The following is a 17,313-nucleotide window of genomic DNA, read 5'->3' as shown; positions in this document are numbered from 1 at the left end:
ACCATAGTTACTTGATCCAAAATATTGATTCAAAACATGTTATGTGATGGATCTTGAGTATTTCTCACACAATTGCAAGTGATATAATTAAAAGCTTTTAATCCAATATTTTAAGATCAAATTTACAATATAATGAAGTGAAAAAACAACCATAAATGTAAATGATTCAATATAAAGATATATAATGAATACTTATTTATTCAACGATGATGGTATTTTTCTCTTATGTAAGAGGTTAAATTGTCATCATGGGTACTATCTAGTTTTATTTATGGGACATCTAGATGCTACTTGAATGCATGTGACCCCATTATTATGACAACAACGATGATAGTATGGGACAATGGTCTTCTTGTAAACAATATCTTGGCTAAAACAACCCTTTGTTCCTGGAGTATGACCTTACATTGCTTTTGATTGGCTAAGATCTCATCATATGCAGAGAACCAAGTTAACAACCAAAGACTCAAAGGCATCTTGTAGGATGGAATTCTAGCCCCTTACAAACCACAAGTAAGTTGTTTTAGGTGGCTAGGTTTTATTTACACTTAATGACATCGTAACACCTCTCGATCTTGAGATTGTATTAATAACAGTGAAAAAAGCTCCTACTTAAGATGTAATTTTGAAAATAAAATAAAATAACAAAATAAAACAACAAAGAAACCAAAGCAAACTACTATGAAAATATCATTATTGATACACCCAGAGGCAAGATGTTAAATTGCAACCAAGGGTAGTATTTAATATTATGTTTGGGGCTAAGGTTAAATGCTACTAGAAAGTGGATGATCCTACTAGGGATAGTCTCAACACTGACCACAAGGACACTAGTTTCCATGCAGATACTACCTAGACCACCTAGATGGAAACTACATTTTTGGTCCTAAAGTAAAACCTAGCATTACCTTTGATTAGCTAAGAAATTATCTTCTTCATGCGTAAGAAAACAAGGTAATGGTCCAAGACCCAAAGACATCTAGCAGGGATGAAACTCCACATCCTTATAGACTATCAATGGGCCATTTCAAGTGGCATGTTTTTTATTTAATAATTATGATGAGTCAAACTCGCATTCATGAATAACAACCAACCTTAGATGTCATCATTGTTGCTTGAAAATTAAATTATGGAACCTTAAAAAATGTAGGAAAAAGAATTCAAAACAAAACAAAATAATAATAAATCTCATTTTTTATGATAATAATTTTAATGAATTTAAAATTAATAAATAGGATTATAATTTTTTTAATAACAATAAAGATAAAAATGACCTTAAATAGGATATGGCTTAGTCTGTCTAAATTAAAATCTTACATAGAGAAGCCAAAAAATCTAGAAGATGAGCCATGACTCTTAGGCTAGAGTGCAAACATTGTGATGGTTGGGGATCACAATCCCACACTTCTCTTGATGATCCCCACATCTATGACATTCTCAAGTCCAAATGGCAAAGGCTACAAAGCATTCAATAAACCCATCCCATTCTTTTAAGGGTTGACAAGTGCGAGAGTCATCTTTGATCTCTATGGAATTCATGAAGCTACATTTGAATGGGATTTGGATCTAGTCACAAACAATCAAGCTAACACCCTCACTTTTTTTCAAGGATTAAAACAAATCAACTCTAGGAAAAACAAGGACATTTTAATTATTGGAGATTAAATCATCCAATTGACAAAAAACTTGTTAGGCTCATTCTTGGAATCCAAGAGAAAGTCCATCATTTTGAATTCCTGAAAACTCCATGTTTTAGGGGAGCATAGTAATTGTGTGGATCATCTAACTATTGCAACTTCTCATCTTGCATGAGTCCTCAAAATAACAGGGCGTTAATCATGGTCTCCACTACTGAAATAATTTAATATGGTCTCATCAAGCACTTACATGTCATCCATGAGCCATCACAATAAACAAAGTGGAATCAAAGCAGAAGAGCGTGAAACAATGGACACCATGAATAAACTACATTCACACACTTTCTTCATAACCCAATGCCAACATTAATGATCATGAGGATGTTGAAAGTTGGGCATCTATGGGACAAATTTCCCATGTGAAATCCTACTGCCCCAAAGGAAATCCCATCGTGCTCTAAAGAGAATAACCTAACCTTGACATGGTTGTGATGGCAGTGGCCTTGAAGGCAAAGACTTTGTGTATGGTTGATATACGATAATATCTTGACAGTGATGAAGACACTTATATTGTTTCTAGTAAATTATGATACGACGATAGCTCTCTATATCATTTAGTTCACAAACGAAGTTATGCACTGAATTGGTTTGGCTTGAGAAGCTTGATGTATCTCATTATCATTGTACTTTGTATCTCAGCTAAACAATTTATAAATATATAACAGAAGAAGAATTAGGTTGGGTTTTCCCCCTTGTGGGATTTTTCCCTAGTTTTTTACCTGAACTCATGGTGTCTCTATTGTGCATGTTTTCTTCTATTATTCTTTTTGTTTCGTTGCACTATTGATGTTATTGTTATTTCTACATAATTTCTAATGATGTTAAGATGTTATGGGGTGAATGCAATATGTAGATGATGAAAAATTTTGTAAATGAAATTATCTAAAGAAAAGAACAATCTAGCCCCAAAAATTAACAAAGCATACATGCAATTGGGACAATGGAATTTACAATGACAAAGCATGAAAGCTCTATATTTGTGATTTGAGCATAGTTATCTCAATCTCATATGGTAATCAAATAAGGCAACATTGAACATGTTTCTAATAATATCAAAGAAATTTCTCAAATATATTGTGCATTATGAAATTATGAAATTATGAAATTGATTTGGGTTTGGAGTCTAAGATAAGGAGGGAAAGCAAAGTGGGGTTTTAGAAGCAAGATTGGGTTCTTTAGATTGGATCATTATGTACTTGGCTTCTTGTCTTAGTGCCTCTAGCGCACTTTAGCTTTTTGAAATAAGTGCCCTCTCTCTTCGTGATTCTAGTGAAATCCCTCATTCCTTGGACTCTAAATTTGGTGGATAAGAAATCAAATAACCCTTGTGAAATTGTTGATACTTTTGAGTTTTGTTGGTTTGATATCCAATGTTAGACCATGAGTCCCTAGACAATCACAAACTCCGAGAACATCAATTGTAGACCTTATCTTTATGAGGTATCATCATGATCCATAAGTTGTTAGTATGATCTACATCTAGATCATCTAGAAGATTCAATCATGTATTATATATCTGGATTTTGAGTTCAATAGAAAGTAACAACAGATGGGCCTTAAGCCTTTTGTGAATTGATTATGCCATAAACCACCACATTATTCAAATCAAATCATTATGGTTATTGGTCATCCAAAAACCACCACCTTATTCAAAGAAGATTAGTTATTGTTCATCCAGAAACCACCACATTATTCAAAACAATATAATTGGTGGTAAACCATAAACCACCATTTTTTATGGAAGATGGTTAGTGGTAAACGCAAAAAACCACCACCTAAAAAATCTAAAGCCCTAGCTTGGATCCTTTCTAGAATCAACTATTAAAAAACTTTTCTCCTTGCACATGATAATGGGGGAACATTAGATATCAGGATTCAAGTTTCGAAGTCTTATCGGCATTCAGTGAGTGAATGGAGAATACCAGCAATCATTTCAAAGGCTATGTTCAGACATAGCAACTAATCACTTCCAGGCATTCATATATTGGCGGTTTTTCAGGGATATCTTCATTAAAACTCAGTTCAACAATTTCAGATTGAAGATTTCAAATGTTATTGGTTCACTTATTCAAACTTTGTTTTTCAGTAGAAAAAAGAACGCTTTCTTTTTATTACAAAAAATAGAGTACATAAAACATAGTTCTCTCTGTAAAGCCTCCTTGATCCACTGTAGGCCCATATGTGTTACAAAAACATCTAAATTCCACTATTTTCCATATTAAGATGTCTTCCTAACTAAAAACATCATGATGTATCTACATTATAATCTAGCAGTGTTTCTTACAAGACATTACATATACCAATATATCTAACTTGGAAATTGTTTAGCATGTAATTTATCATCACAAAAGTTTTTTAAAAAACCCTTCAAAAACCATAATAAAAACAAAACGAGTTAGATGGAAATCTCCTATATAATATTAATGCTTCCTGCATTGGATAAAGTACCTTGGATAAAAGCAGCAAAATAGATCACACTCGGCTCCTTTGCAACTCCTCTCTTTGACAGAATGTCCATGATCTGATTCTGCTCCCTGTAGATGTGTCTAAAAGATATTTTTTGGAAAGACTTCTCCAGAGTACGCATGTGGCACATCCAATTTGAGAGCAATGGAGGTTGAAATTGTGAGTGTCTGTTTACCCAATCAATGATGCCTTTTGAATTCCCATGCACCTGTAGTCCATTGATACCCAACCATTTAACACAAATGAGAATGCCCCCATAGTGCAATGATTTCTATTCACCTAATTGAACCATTTCCACCCTCCCACAAGCAATGACAGTATCGACCCCACTCTATAACAATGTAGGCACCACATCCACACTTCCTTTGTGAACATGCACCCGACTCTATAACAATGTAGGCACCACATCCACACTTCCTTTGTGAACATGCACCCGGCTCTATAACAATGTAGGCACCACATCCGCACTTCCTTTGAGAACATGCATCATCAAAGAACCCAACCGAGAATTTCCTCCATATATCCCTTTTGCTAATCATTCTCTTTTTCTATATCTCTGAATAATATGCAAGTAAATTATGGTGCTCCTAATATTCGCTTGTTGCTCAAAGATTTGGTTCAATTATTCATACTTGTGATTGAAGAGGGGAATGCTAACTGAGTCTCTAAACAATCACAAAGTCCAAGAACATGAGTTGTAGACGTTATCTTTATGAGGTCTCATCATGATCCATAAGTTTTCAATCTGATCTAGATCTAGATCTAAAAGATCTAGAAGATTCAATGATGTATTATATATTCAAATTTTGAGATCAATAAAAAGTAACAACAAATAGACTTGAAGCTTTTTTTGGGAATATGCTTACTTCTCCCTCATGTTAATTCTTAACATCCAAGTATTTGGGCTAGAACATTTGGGTCAAATGGACAATCCAAGCGAGATCACACTCGCCAAGGGTGTTGCTTTCACTGTGAGGTAATAGTAATTCAAAGGGCTTTGCAAATGTATGAGAATCTCATTTTCAATAATTTTTTTGTAACATATAAATTATATGGGCATGAGAAAAGCATAAAAAGGAATATGATATTCTAATGGAGGTGATACTACAACATAGCTCATCCATTTAAGTTATCCAAATTTTTATTCTTTTTATTGATTGCTATGCTAGCCTTATTCAGAGCCCTTATTGCTTAATGTTTCTTGTATCCATTTTTTATAAACACATTTATTAGATGGGATTTTTCTTTTTCTTAGTGATCTTTGTCGGAAATTCTAATGGCTCTTGTAGCAAGAGTGTTTACGATTCCTAATTTTTGGTTGGGATGATGGTGAGAAGTGGCATGTATATATTGTTCGGTATGGGTCTTTTTGCGATAGATTTGGTGAGATATGGACCCATCTAAAATACAAGTGATGAGAATGTCGAGTAAGGGTAGGCTATTGTTGACCTCCACTTCCATGGTGAATTTAATTGAGGAAGAAAGACAATTTAAATGTCTTTTTTTCAATTTTTTAGGGTTTCATGACCATGAGGCCATATGATGAAAGTATCATCCACAAATCTTTTCCATAATTTGGGTTTTAAGGGAGTAGTCTTAACGGCTTTGGCTTCAAAGTTCTCCATGAATAGATTGGCTATGATAGGGGATAGAGGGAAGCCCATTGCTGCTCCACATGTTTGTTCGTATGTTTCACCCATGAAACTAAAGAAGGTTGATTTTAGGCAAATTTCAACAAGTTTTGAAGTATGAGGATCAATATTTCTTTGGACAACTTCCATGACTTCATTAATAGGAATATTGGCATATAGAGCCGAGACATCAAAGCTAACCAAAATGTCATTTTTATCAAGCTTAATATTGTTGATTTCATTAATGAAGTGGGTGGAATATTTGACAAAAGACTATGTGTTCCCTACTAAAGGTTTTAGTTTATTTGCAAGGAATTTGGCTAGATGATATGTAGAACCTCCTATGGTATTAAAAATGGGTCTGATAGGAATTCCTTCTTTATGAAGTTTAGGCACACCATAAATTCTATGGGTATATGGACAACTTTCAATGAGAGATTTATTATCCTTAATATGGCTAGCTTTGATTAGGTGGAAACTTCTTTTGTGATTTTCTTTAGGGGATTTTTACTTAACTTTTTATAGCACCCATTGTTGTTTAGATGATCCAACATTTGATCATTGTAGTCTTCTTTATTTATGATGACATTGAACTCCCTTACGAGCATTAATATTATTATGTTGGGTTTTGGTTTTATGGATTTCAAAATGAGGTATTCATCTTTGGTAATGTTACTTTTAGGAGGTATGTATTTTCTAAGGATGATAGAGTAGTCTTGTCTAATTAATTCTTTGAAATCTTCAAGAAAGTCTTTAATGCCATATTCAAGTTGGCAAAGAATATCTTATATGGGAATTTTTCTAGGTATTATGGAAAAGTTTAATCCTTTATTTAATAAATTAATAATATGTTGATTTAAATTAAGATTGGAAAGATTGATTATTAGGTTAGTTTTGTTAGATAAGGAAGGATAAGGAATGTCGTTAGGGTTGTTAGAGGGAGTAAAATTTAGAGTTGAATTATGAGTGCAATGAGGGAAAAGAATTTGTGTTGGATGGCTCAATAGTAGTGTTAATTGTGCAATTGTGGGAGGGGTGAGAAGGAGGTTGAGTGTCCAAAGTCGAAACAACAGCTTCGGAGGGCGTAGCATTGGCGTGTGGCCGAGTGTCAACAAAAGGACGTTGTTGTTGAAGAATCTAGGGCAATTAGGTGTAGTGTGATTCCTCTTGACTTTATAACAATTCGTAAAGCACTTTGACAATTATCTTAGCTTGATCTTCTTCTTATTAGTGTGTGTTTCATCAAATTGCTACCAAAAACATAAACACAAGAACACAGAAGTTGGCTCTCTGCCAAGGCCAAAATCTCTCTCTCTTAGAGAGGAAAACCCTTTGAATCTCTTCTTATAGATGTTTAGTCCAAGACCATTGACAAAACTTTAGATAAAGATTACCTTCAATATGCTTGTCGCTATCCCTTGCACTATCCGACTTTGTTTTACAGTCTTTTTGTCTTTATGACACTGTACTCTTTCTGACTTCGGCCTCCTTATACATTCGCCTTTTTATCACCATCCACTACTTCTTAGCTAGATCATTCGAACTTCACTGAAAGGCAGACTTTATCATGAGACGGACTTGTATCCGGATTTCATTAAGTCACTGCGGTTCTATGTAGACTTCACCGAGAGAATATGTGTGCCTCACCGAGAGAAAATAGTTCTTTGTAGACTTCACTGAGAGAGTGAATGTTTCTTCACCAAGTGACTACGGTTCTGTGTATACTTCACCAAGAGAATATATATATCTTACCGAGAAACTATGGATGCCTAACCGAGGCACTATAGTTCTGTGTAGACTTCATCGAGAGACAATGAATGCTTCTTCACCAAGTGGATACGGTTCTGTGTATACTTCACCAAGAAACAATGTATGCTTCTTCACCAAGACATTTTGGTTCTATGTACTTCACCTTCGCTTTTCCTCTTTCAAAATCATCCGAAGCATTGTCCTTGAAATGTCACTCCATGCGTTATACATATAGGTCATCATTGGACATCCATTAGGCCGACATGTGAGCCATAAGTCAGGTCAACTTATCAAGGAGATAATTGTGTTTATCATTTAGCCGACTTGCAAGGGATAGTGACACTTACTCATTTGAAGCATAGATCTTTTTGACATGACTTCCATAATATTTATGTTAAGACACAAAATCCTAAAGACATCAAGAAGATGCTCTTGTCCTATGGCATACACATCTTGCCCATGAAACCCATGATGAAAGAAATAATAAATGTTTCTTATCATAATATTATATTTACAAGTCGAAATGAAAATCGAACCTAGTTACATTTTCTTCCACAGCTGCATCGTGAAGTCTTCTGACCAACTGCATTTTGATATGGGAACCTGTTCGGGGGGAGGGGGATTGTGTTCATGGTTTTAATGTGGATGGATCAAAATATGGTTCAAGTTAACATCAAATTCTTCATGTTGAGCAAAGAAGTCGTCCACCAAAGAGGAATGAGATGGGGTTGAGTTATTGTAAGCTTGCATCTCTCGGTGATTACCAGCGGATTCCGAATGCTACGCTGAGAAGCTCACGGCCAAAGAACAATCCGATGAAGTTGGGGTTTTCTTCCAACTCAAAATTGTGTGCTAGGGATGTGTAATTTTTATTGGTAATTATACAGTGGTTGCTTACTGTGTGTTTAATATTGGTGAGGTTTGGATTAATTTCAGCGTTTGAATTATTATAGGTTTGGGTGTTTTTAATGAATGAGTTTAAATATGATAATTGGGATGGAATGATTCTGGACTTTGATGGGGAGCAACTGGACGGTGAGGATTTGATAGGAAATTTGAAGGGTTCGATGGACTGGATGTACAGGTTTCATGTTTAGCGGTGGTCAAAGTGATGGGAAATCCTTTATCTTTGAGAAAAAATTTTGAGAATTTAAGAGCTTGTCTTTTGCTGGTTATTTCTTCGGGATGGAATGATTCTAGACTTTGATGGGGAGCAACTAGATGTTGAGGATTTGATAGGAAATTTGAAGGGTTCAACAGACTAGATGTAGAGGTTTCATGTTCAATGGTAGTCAAAGTGATGGGAAATCCTTTATCTTTGAGAAAAAAATTTGAGAATTTAAGAGCTTGTATTTTGCTGGTTATTTCTTCTATTTTAAGAGTTGGGAATGAAGATGCATCAATTTTCTGCCAGCGTCGAATCAATTTGGTTAGCCAATGTAATGTGAAGGTGGAGGCATTGTTTAGACAAAGAGTCAAGTAGAAATCTGATCTTTTTCATAATTTAATTTTGTTATTTACAAAACAATAAAGATGAAATTCTCTAATATTCTTTAACATTATAGTTTTATTAATAAATTACAATAAGGATACAATGTTGTCATAATTTTCAGTAGGATAAGAAAATGAAACCAACTCTGCTTTATGTAATTACATTGGAGAGAGAAAAAGACAAAAGTTGATCAAATTCAATAATTAAATAAAATTGTATATAAGATTTCATTTATATTAAATGAGTTTAATAACAAAGTAGTTATAATACATTGTTCATAAAAATGATATTTATGGAAAAAAATATGTACATATCCTAAGCATATCCAATTTAGGATGTACAGTTTGAGTAGACCTAATAATTAAAAACATGTGCTTCTTTGTAAGAGATCACAAGTTAAATCCAAAAGAGTGTACATAAGTATATCCAATTTAGGATGTACAGTTTGAGTGGACCTAATAATTAAAAACATGTGCTTCTTTGTAAGAGATCACAAGTTAAATCCAAAAGAGTGTGGAGTATGTACGCTTTCATATATTTTAGCATACAAAGGAATCTACACCTTTTCCCTGGTCTTTGGGCTTAGTATACTCTCTTGCTCTATTTTGAATCTCAATTAGAATACAAGTCCCTTGTCCCCACAAACAAAGGAATCTACACCTTTTCCCTGGGCTTAGTGTACCGTACTCTCTCTTGCTCTATTTTGAAAATCTCATTGAGAAGTAGCTTGCAACACCTCATCAACTAAAATCTTGAAAATCTCATTGAGAAGTAGCTTGCAACACCTCATCACCTAAAAAGTCTTGTATGATGTAATGTTGAGTAGGCAAAGTACAACTTCGTAGAATATAACCATTATAAAAAATTTGAACCATGGTACTCTCTAACAAAGGGAATGATATTACTATTAACATTGTGCGTGCTAAATTTTGCTCTGTTCTGGGAATATTATGAAATGCAACACTTCGTTTTCACGTTAAAAATATCTATTGAAAATGATATTCCTAATAACATTGTGCTAGAAGTGTGCTAATTTTTGCTCTGTTCTGGGAATATGATGAAATGCAATACTTTGCTTTCACGTTAAAAATATCTATTGAAGTAATTTTGCTTCATAGCACGCAAGACCAGCACCAACTGCATGAAACAATCCCTTTGCAGAAGCAAAACAACCCACAAAGAAGGATTATCTAGATCATTTGCATAAATGAAGTTATAAGTTATAAAATCTACCACTTCCACCTCCAAGGGTCTCTACTCTGGAGTATGATGAAATGTGACACTTGTAACCTATGAAGTTTAGTGTGCAAAATATCTACTGCAACAATCCTGCCCCATAGCACACAAGACCATTATAAAAAAATTGAACCATGGTACTCTCTAACAAAGAGAATGACATTCCTACTAACATTGTGCTACAAGTGTGCTAAATTTTGCTCTGTTCTAGGAATATGATGAAATGTAACACTGCGTTTTCACGTTAAAAATATCTATTGAAATGATATTCCTACTAACAATCTGTGAATATGATGAAATGCAAAACTTTTGTTTTCACGTTAAAAATATCTATTGAAGTAATTTTGCTTCATAGCACGCAAGACCAACACCAACTGCGTGAAACAATCCCTTTGCACAAGCATAACAACGCAAAAAGAAGGATTATCTAGATAATTTTAGCATAAATGAAGTTATAAGTTATAAAATATACCACTTACACCTCCAAGGTTCTCTACTCTAAGAATATGATGAAATGTGACACTTGTAACCTATGAAGTTCAGTGTGAAAAATATCTATTGCAACAATTCTGCCCCAAAGCACACAAGACCCTATCCTAACCAAATGCGACAACACCCTTGCACAGGAAAGACAGCCTGTGGAGGGTAAAAGGTTTCTCCAGATGATTAAACGAGGTTATAAAAATGCTACTTCCAAGACAGCCTGTGCAGAGCAAAAGGTTTCACCAAATACTTAAATGAGGTTATAAAATCCCACTTCCACCTACTAACCAAGGGCTCGATAAATATGGTGGCGATGACAACCATGTAAATGATACAAACGCAATTAATACATATTACAAGCCATGAGTCTTCATGAGATTAGGATAGTCAAATTATAGAATGACTGTCTTTATCAAATGTCATTGTTGCATGCAAGACGAATCTTTTGGACTTCATTTCCATCTGCAAATTTAACAAAATCCCTTTGATATGTGCTTATTGCGTTTGTATACGTTCCAAATGATGAATTTATTCATATCCATTGTGTTCCCCAACTGTCGTTACTTTCTGTCACTGGGACAGATAAAGAATAGGTTACTGAGCACTTCAATAAGAGTTCTTGAAGCTTCGTTCTCCAAAGAGAATTGGGTGTAGTTGAGGTAAATGGGCAAACCAGTTGAATTTATGAGATTTGAGTGAAAACAAGTGACAAGGAACAATAGTAAATCTTGTTCACCATATTGGAAAAATGAATATTACCAGTGTGTGCCAAGATTTGGCGATATGTTTTATTTCATACAGCTTACAGATCATTTGCATATACATTCATGGGTGAACCTCAGCAAAGCCATATCATATTTTGTAAATCTGAATGATACTGTATACGTGACATCAATATAGACAGGATCTTCGTTGTCAAGCATTATGACTTGTTGCCTTTGGTAGTCATATGCATTTGTGACAAAGTAACCTATTTAAGAGCAACAAAGTCACTAAGAAGGTGAGTCAATTTGATCTTCAGTAAGCTTGCAAATAAGAAGGCATTACAAAGAAAACAATCAGAAAGCAGAAATTTCTCCCTTCAACCCCTGTGGTATATTCAATCATATGAAGAGCATATAGTTTTGAGATGCATCAACATGGTCTCTTTACTGGTTTATATTAAAAGATAATGCAACCTAGGGAAAAATTTTACAAGTAAAAAAAATACTTCTTGCATTCTTGGGCACACATGTATTCATTCTCACAACATTGATCAATCCCACATCTAAGAAAATTTGAAAAAACAAATTATGTAACCAAGAAAACACAAAAACAGCTGCTATAATATTCATATTGAAAGAATGTACTGTAAGATAGAAAAATCATAAACAACAATCTTCTACAAACGTCACTGAGAGGAACTACTACTAACCAAAACAATAAATTATGAAAACAGACCCATGCCCAAGCTTTTGGGGCACTTCACTCACTGAATTCGACTCTAGCAGGCGATGACAAATCCTTGTACATTCAAAACAACCATACCTCTAGCCAAAACGTCTTAAAATATATCGATTTGTTAATGCAAGGCAAATCTATAAAGACAAAACAAGAATTTTGCCCATTTACTATGTTTCTCATAAAAATTATTTTCAAGCATGGCCTTCCGACTACATAAATATTCAAATTCAAAAAATAGTCTAGCTTGAATTAAATGCAAAATTTTAACTATGAGATGCTCTTCTTGATCAAAGCAGAGCAAAACAACATGCTGTGTCCATCCTTCAAGCCAGTTTTAACTAAAAATAAACCCATAGTTTATATGATGCCAATTTTGTTTGCTACATCCAGAGCATCATAATCTGGAGTTAACCTCACGTACGCCTTCTTCAATCCATCGGGCCTAAACACCACAGCACAATCAATTATTCCCATGAGAAAGCAGTTTATAAAAGAAGGCTGTGTCCATGCCAAAATAATTTTGCTTCTCTGTATACTCTCAAACACAGGATACAATAAATTTGACCACAATAAATTACCAAACCTAAACACCTATTAGAGTCTACAAATACAACCAAATTAACTAACAAAAAAAAAACCAGAAATTAATTAAGTCCGGTTTGGACCCCCTACCTGATTAATGTGTTGACTTTCTTTGTCTGAATGTCATACATTTTTTTGACTGCATCCTTGATCTTCTTCTTGTCTGCCCGGACATCGACAATGAAGACAAGAGTGTTATTGTCTTCTATCTTCTTCATTGCAGATTCTGTTGTCAAAGGGTATTTGAGCACTTCATACTGGTCAAGCTTGTTCCTGGGAGGAGCACTGATACGAGGATATTTGGGATTACGAGGTCTTTTGAATGTCCTTGGTCGGTGAAAAATAACAGATGTTCGAACCTTTCTGCTTTTCCTCTTCAAACTGCTTGCTCCAGACTTCACAGCTTTTGCAGCCTTCTGTGCCTGGGATTTTGGGTCAGACTTCTTTGTAGGACCTAGAATCAAGAACCAGATGGAAACAAGCATAACACATCAAGCTAACTGCAGAAATCGTGAATATAACATGCATAAATATCAATAAACCGCGACTTAAAATTTAGTAAAAATTTGAGATGAAATGGAGCTTAAAATATTTATTAAAATTGCATAGCCCAATGCATTAAAATGCACAACTTCCACCGAACTTCAAAAAAAACTGGAAATGGTGGTCGAAGATACACAGCTCACCAACTAAAGAAAGGCATATTTCCTTTTCTAATAAATAAACTATGTATGAGAGTTTGCAAGATAAGTCAACCTCAAATGAATTTTTCCCAAAAATACTTAGTATATTCTCCTGAGTAATGGTACATACTACATAGCAGGCATCTTGTGGACAAAAATACAAATCAGATTAGATGAGTTTTCCACATACCAGACATAATTTATAAATTGAGATCACTGTTTGCCTGCTGTGTTGAGAGCAACAAATCATATATCCCTTGACAAGAAGACCACAATTCTAAAATTAAAGCATTCGCAATGTCCCCAACTAGAGTAAAAAACTATAAAATGGGCTCATAAATGGATTTTGTGCATATCTGCTTAATAGTAAATACAAAACAATAAAACCGTCAAACCATATAATTCCCTCACAAAATATTAAGAAAGCATTAACAGAGTCCCACATTAGAAAGTTTAAAAGGGCATTTGGAGCAAGGGCAATCAAAATGGATATTACAATGGAAGCATAGTTACCAAGTTGAATCCAAATTTGGCAAACTATGGAAATAATTAAATGGAAAAAAATCCAGTATCAAGAAAAAATAGCACTACACATTTAAGAAGTACTAAATAATCATGCAATGTTTTTCAAATTTTAGGTTTTAAATGTGTCATCCTCCTTCACCCCAGTCTCAAGGTAGAAATAAAGGAATCAAAATCATTCCTGCTCCCACCTTCCTTTGCCAATTGCACAGAGTTATCATTTCAAAGGCAACTAATCAAATTTCCTTTCAAAACACTTTTAATATGTGTTCATTATTGCACTGATTCAAACATAGCACTCTTGGTTTTCTAGCATCACAACATTTCCTTTGGATTTTAAAATATGTTTTTTTCAACTTCCAGCCTTTGGACATTACAGCAGACCTTATATACATATAGTTGCAGTTTCATGGTTTTCTATCACAACAACAATTCCTTTGGATTTTGATATTTTATTTTTCCAGTTCAGCCTTTCAACTATATAGCAGAAAATACTAAACCTATCAAGTAGGCTTTCTTGCCTTCGAGTAAGCTCTCGGACCCCTTCACACGTAAATTGGCTATTCACAAGTGAATTGACTTGTTTTGGATAAATGATGGTTTGTTTTGCTTTCAATACTTTCTCATACAAACCAGTTAATCAATGTTGCTTATATTGAAAGTAGCTAAATTCTCCAACATCTCAAAACCATCTTTGCAGCCAACAAACACTACAAGCAGCTTACTAAGTTGTTCAAAAGGTCCAATCTGTGAACATTTTGATTTCCTCAGTTGCTTAAATCTTTAGAGGAACCTTTAGTTAATTGCAAACCGTTAAACATAGCATAGAAATATTCCGAAAACTGCGAATGCATTCTAAAAGTTCAACATTACCTTAAAACGGCTAACAACTGGTACTCTATCAGATTTCCCAAAACTTCAGAAAACTGCTTTCATGAGGTACCCAAAACTTAAAATCCTTCATAACTTCCAGGAATTAAATATGAATTATTCAACACAAGAGAACTCAATAATCTAAGGCCTGTTAACGTCCCCTTCAAGATCCTAAACTGATTTAAATCCTAACCTTGTCTAACAAAGAACAATTACAGCAAAAGCGTGTTTTATCTTCAGATATGAAATTTTATTAGTACATTTAAAATGAGATCACAAATGCTTTGCTGGATGCTGACCCCGTTAAAATACTCTCACCTCCTAATCTCATTATGGAGACCTTATTTTTTCCAAAAAAAATGCTTTGAGAAATATGCTCGAGAGCTGCATCGGATGAGGCATGCATCCTTCAATGCTTAGGTGTCCGGTCTGACGAAAATATTCTGCCAAAACCACCCAGAGCTTGCATCCGACTTCATTCATTTTTGGCATCCATGCAGGAGGGCCAAACTACGGCCAAAATGCAACCCGCTTGTATGGTTTGGTACTCCATCAATTTCACCAGTGATCCCAGGGCCATATTTACGATTATAACCTTCAAAACACCTCAGCTACTTGATCATTTTACTAAAATGGCCATTTAGCTGTACCCTATAAAAGCTAGATCAAAATTTGATGGACAACCCAACCCGAAACTAGATTAATGACAACAGGAAACTCTTCCTGCTTAAACTAATGTTCGTTTGATTTTGAATTTTTAAACGTCCATTCAAGGGTAATGCTTTTTTCGAATAGTGGCGTGAAAGAAAATACTTGCACAATAAACTAAAGCTAACTCTTCAAATTTGATCAGACGATAAATAATCAATAGGGTGCGGTTTGGGTTTCTCAACGGTCGGAGTACCTCAATATGCACCAAGTGACGCTTTTGACTGTAAATATGGACACCGAGATGCAATTTTCACATATATTTGAGCTTAAATTGGCACAAATCAGGCTCAGTGAGAATAAATAAGAGTATTTACCGATGAACATAGAGGGATTTACGACGAAAGCAGAGGAGACATCACCATACCTTTGGGTGGAGCCATTGCCGCCTCCTCCTAACCTCCAACGCCGTCCGCCTCCTCGCCTGTGAAACCCTCGCCTTCTGCACACAAAACCCTAGCTCTTTCCTCGGTTCGAATAATCCACTTGCATTTATTGACATTCATGTTATGTTTAAATTATAATCCAACCCCAAAAAAATTATAATCCTATTATGATTTTTATTTAAAGTTTAAATTAAAAAATATATATATATATTCATATAATAATCCAAATTATATTTAATTAATCAAATCGTTTTCGTGAAGGGATTTTTTTGGTTCATAGGTAAAGAGGATTTTATACCCATGAGGGGTGGGATATTTGGTTAGGGTGGGGTTTAGACTTATAAGGTTTTAGATTTAAACTTTATGAAGAGAGGTTGAGGGTGGGGTTATTTTGGTAAAAATACATTCTTACAGCATATGTAAGTCTAATCAACGCTTACAATTTTGATGGTATTATTCTTATTGGGATATAGTAATTTTGTCTTTCATTTAGGATAAAAAGTTAATTTTAAAGATGGTATACATTAAATATTATTTCTTTAAAAAATTATTATTTTTTTCTTTTGGCTTTATTAATTTGAAATGTTGGGAAGATATCCTCAACAAACTAAAAAAGAAAATTCATGTTTGGAGAGCTTAATGGTTATTTATAGCTAGCATAGTTATTCTAGTCAAATCAGTTCTATCCTCTCTTTCTCGATACCTTTTATGAGGACCTGCGATCCTTGAGCGCTCCCGGCTTGAAGTGTGATGAAGAAAAGATGAAGTGCGAGCTCACGACTTCATGTGCGATGGCGTTATGCGCACAAGGAAGAGGAGAGCGATAGGTTTATATGCGTGGAGGCATGGTTATAACTTATGGAGGCCGACCTACGAACATGGGCAAAGCCGACATGTATTTTGGCAAGTTTGCGATGGAGTAGGGGCGTTGGGCAAGTCGGCTGGGCAGCCAAGACTTCGCCTCCACTTTGGTATATATTGCAAGTGCGTGGATGGCATTTGACACACATTCGCTCATCGCTCAAACATGTAAAGAAGGCACAGAACAAGAAGGTGGACGCACAAGAGGTGAAGGCGCAGATTTGAAGGATGTGCCCGTTCTTGGGCAAGGTCGCACGGAGTTAAGTGTCGTTCTTGGTTTTGGGTGAAGGGCGCGGGCAGGGTCACCCGCTGGTTGGAGAAAGGCGTGCACGGTGTGTGTGGGCGCCCGGTTTGTGTGACGACTTGGCACGGGTTCTTGGGTGGCTCGGGTGAGCGCCCGCCCGTCGTGCAAGTGTGCACGGTGACTTGGTGAAGTGTTGAGATTGTGAACGGAGGTGTGTCTCAGGCAAAGGCGCCCGTGTGTGGCGACTTGGAGGCGCG

The 17,313-nt window shown here is 35.2% G+C and overlaps 1 protein-coding gene across 1 annotated transcript; it reads right to left on the bottom strand.

Annotated features, from left to right (window-relative positions):
- Window positions 1–12,332: 12,332 nt before the first annotated feature.
- On the bottom strand, window positions 12,333–16,091 carry LOC149232439 (large ribosomal subunit protein uL23-like). Its single transcript, XM_089379410.1, has 3 exons — window positions 15,933–16,091; window positions 12,870–13,233; window positions 12,333–12,639 (listed from the first exon to the last, which is right to left on the bottom strand). The coding sequence occupies exons 1-3, from the start codon at window positions 15,946–15,948 to the stop codon at window positions 12,555–12,557; spliced, it is 465 nt and encodes a 154-aa protein (XP_089235536.1). The 5' UTR covers window positions 15,949–16,091; the 3' UTR covers window positions 12,333–12,554.
- Between the last annotated feature and the right edge of the window lie 1,222 nt (window positions 16,092–17,313).

The sequence above is a fragment of the Pinus tabuliformis genome, chromosome J, assembly GCF_031772625.1.
Source record: "Pinus tabuliformis cultivar Carrire ecotype Pingquan chromosome J, CPIR1, whole genome shotgun sequence".
NCBI lineage: Eukaryota > Viridiplantae > Streptophyta > Pinopsida > Pinales > Pinaceae > Pinus > Pinus tabuliformis.
Note: the sequence above shows the minus strand (reverse complement) of the source record. Positions and strands in the feature narration are given on the sequence as shown.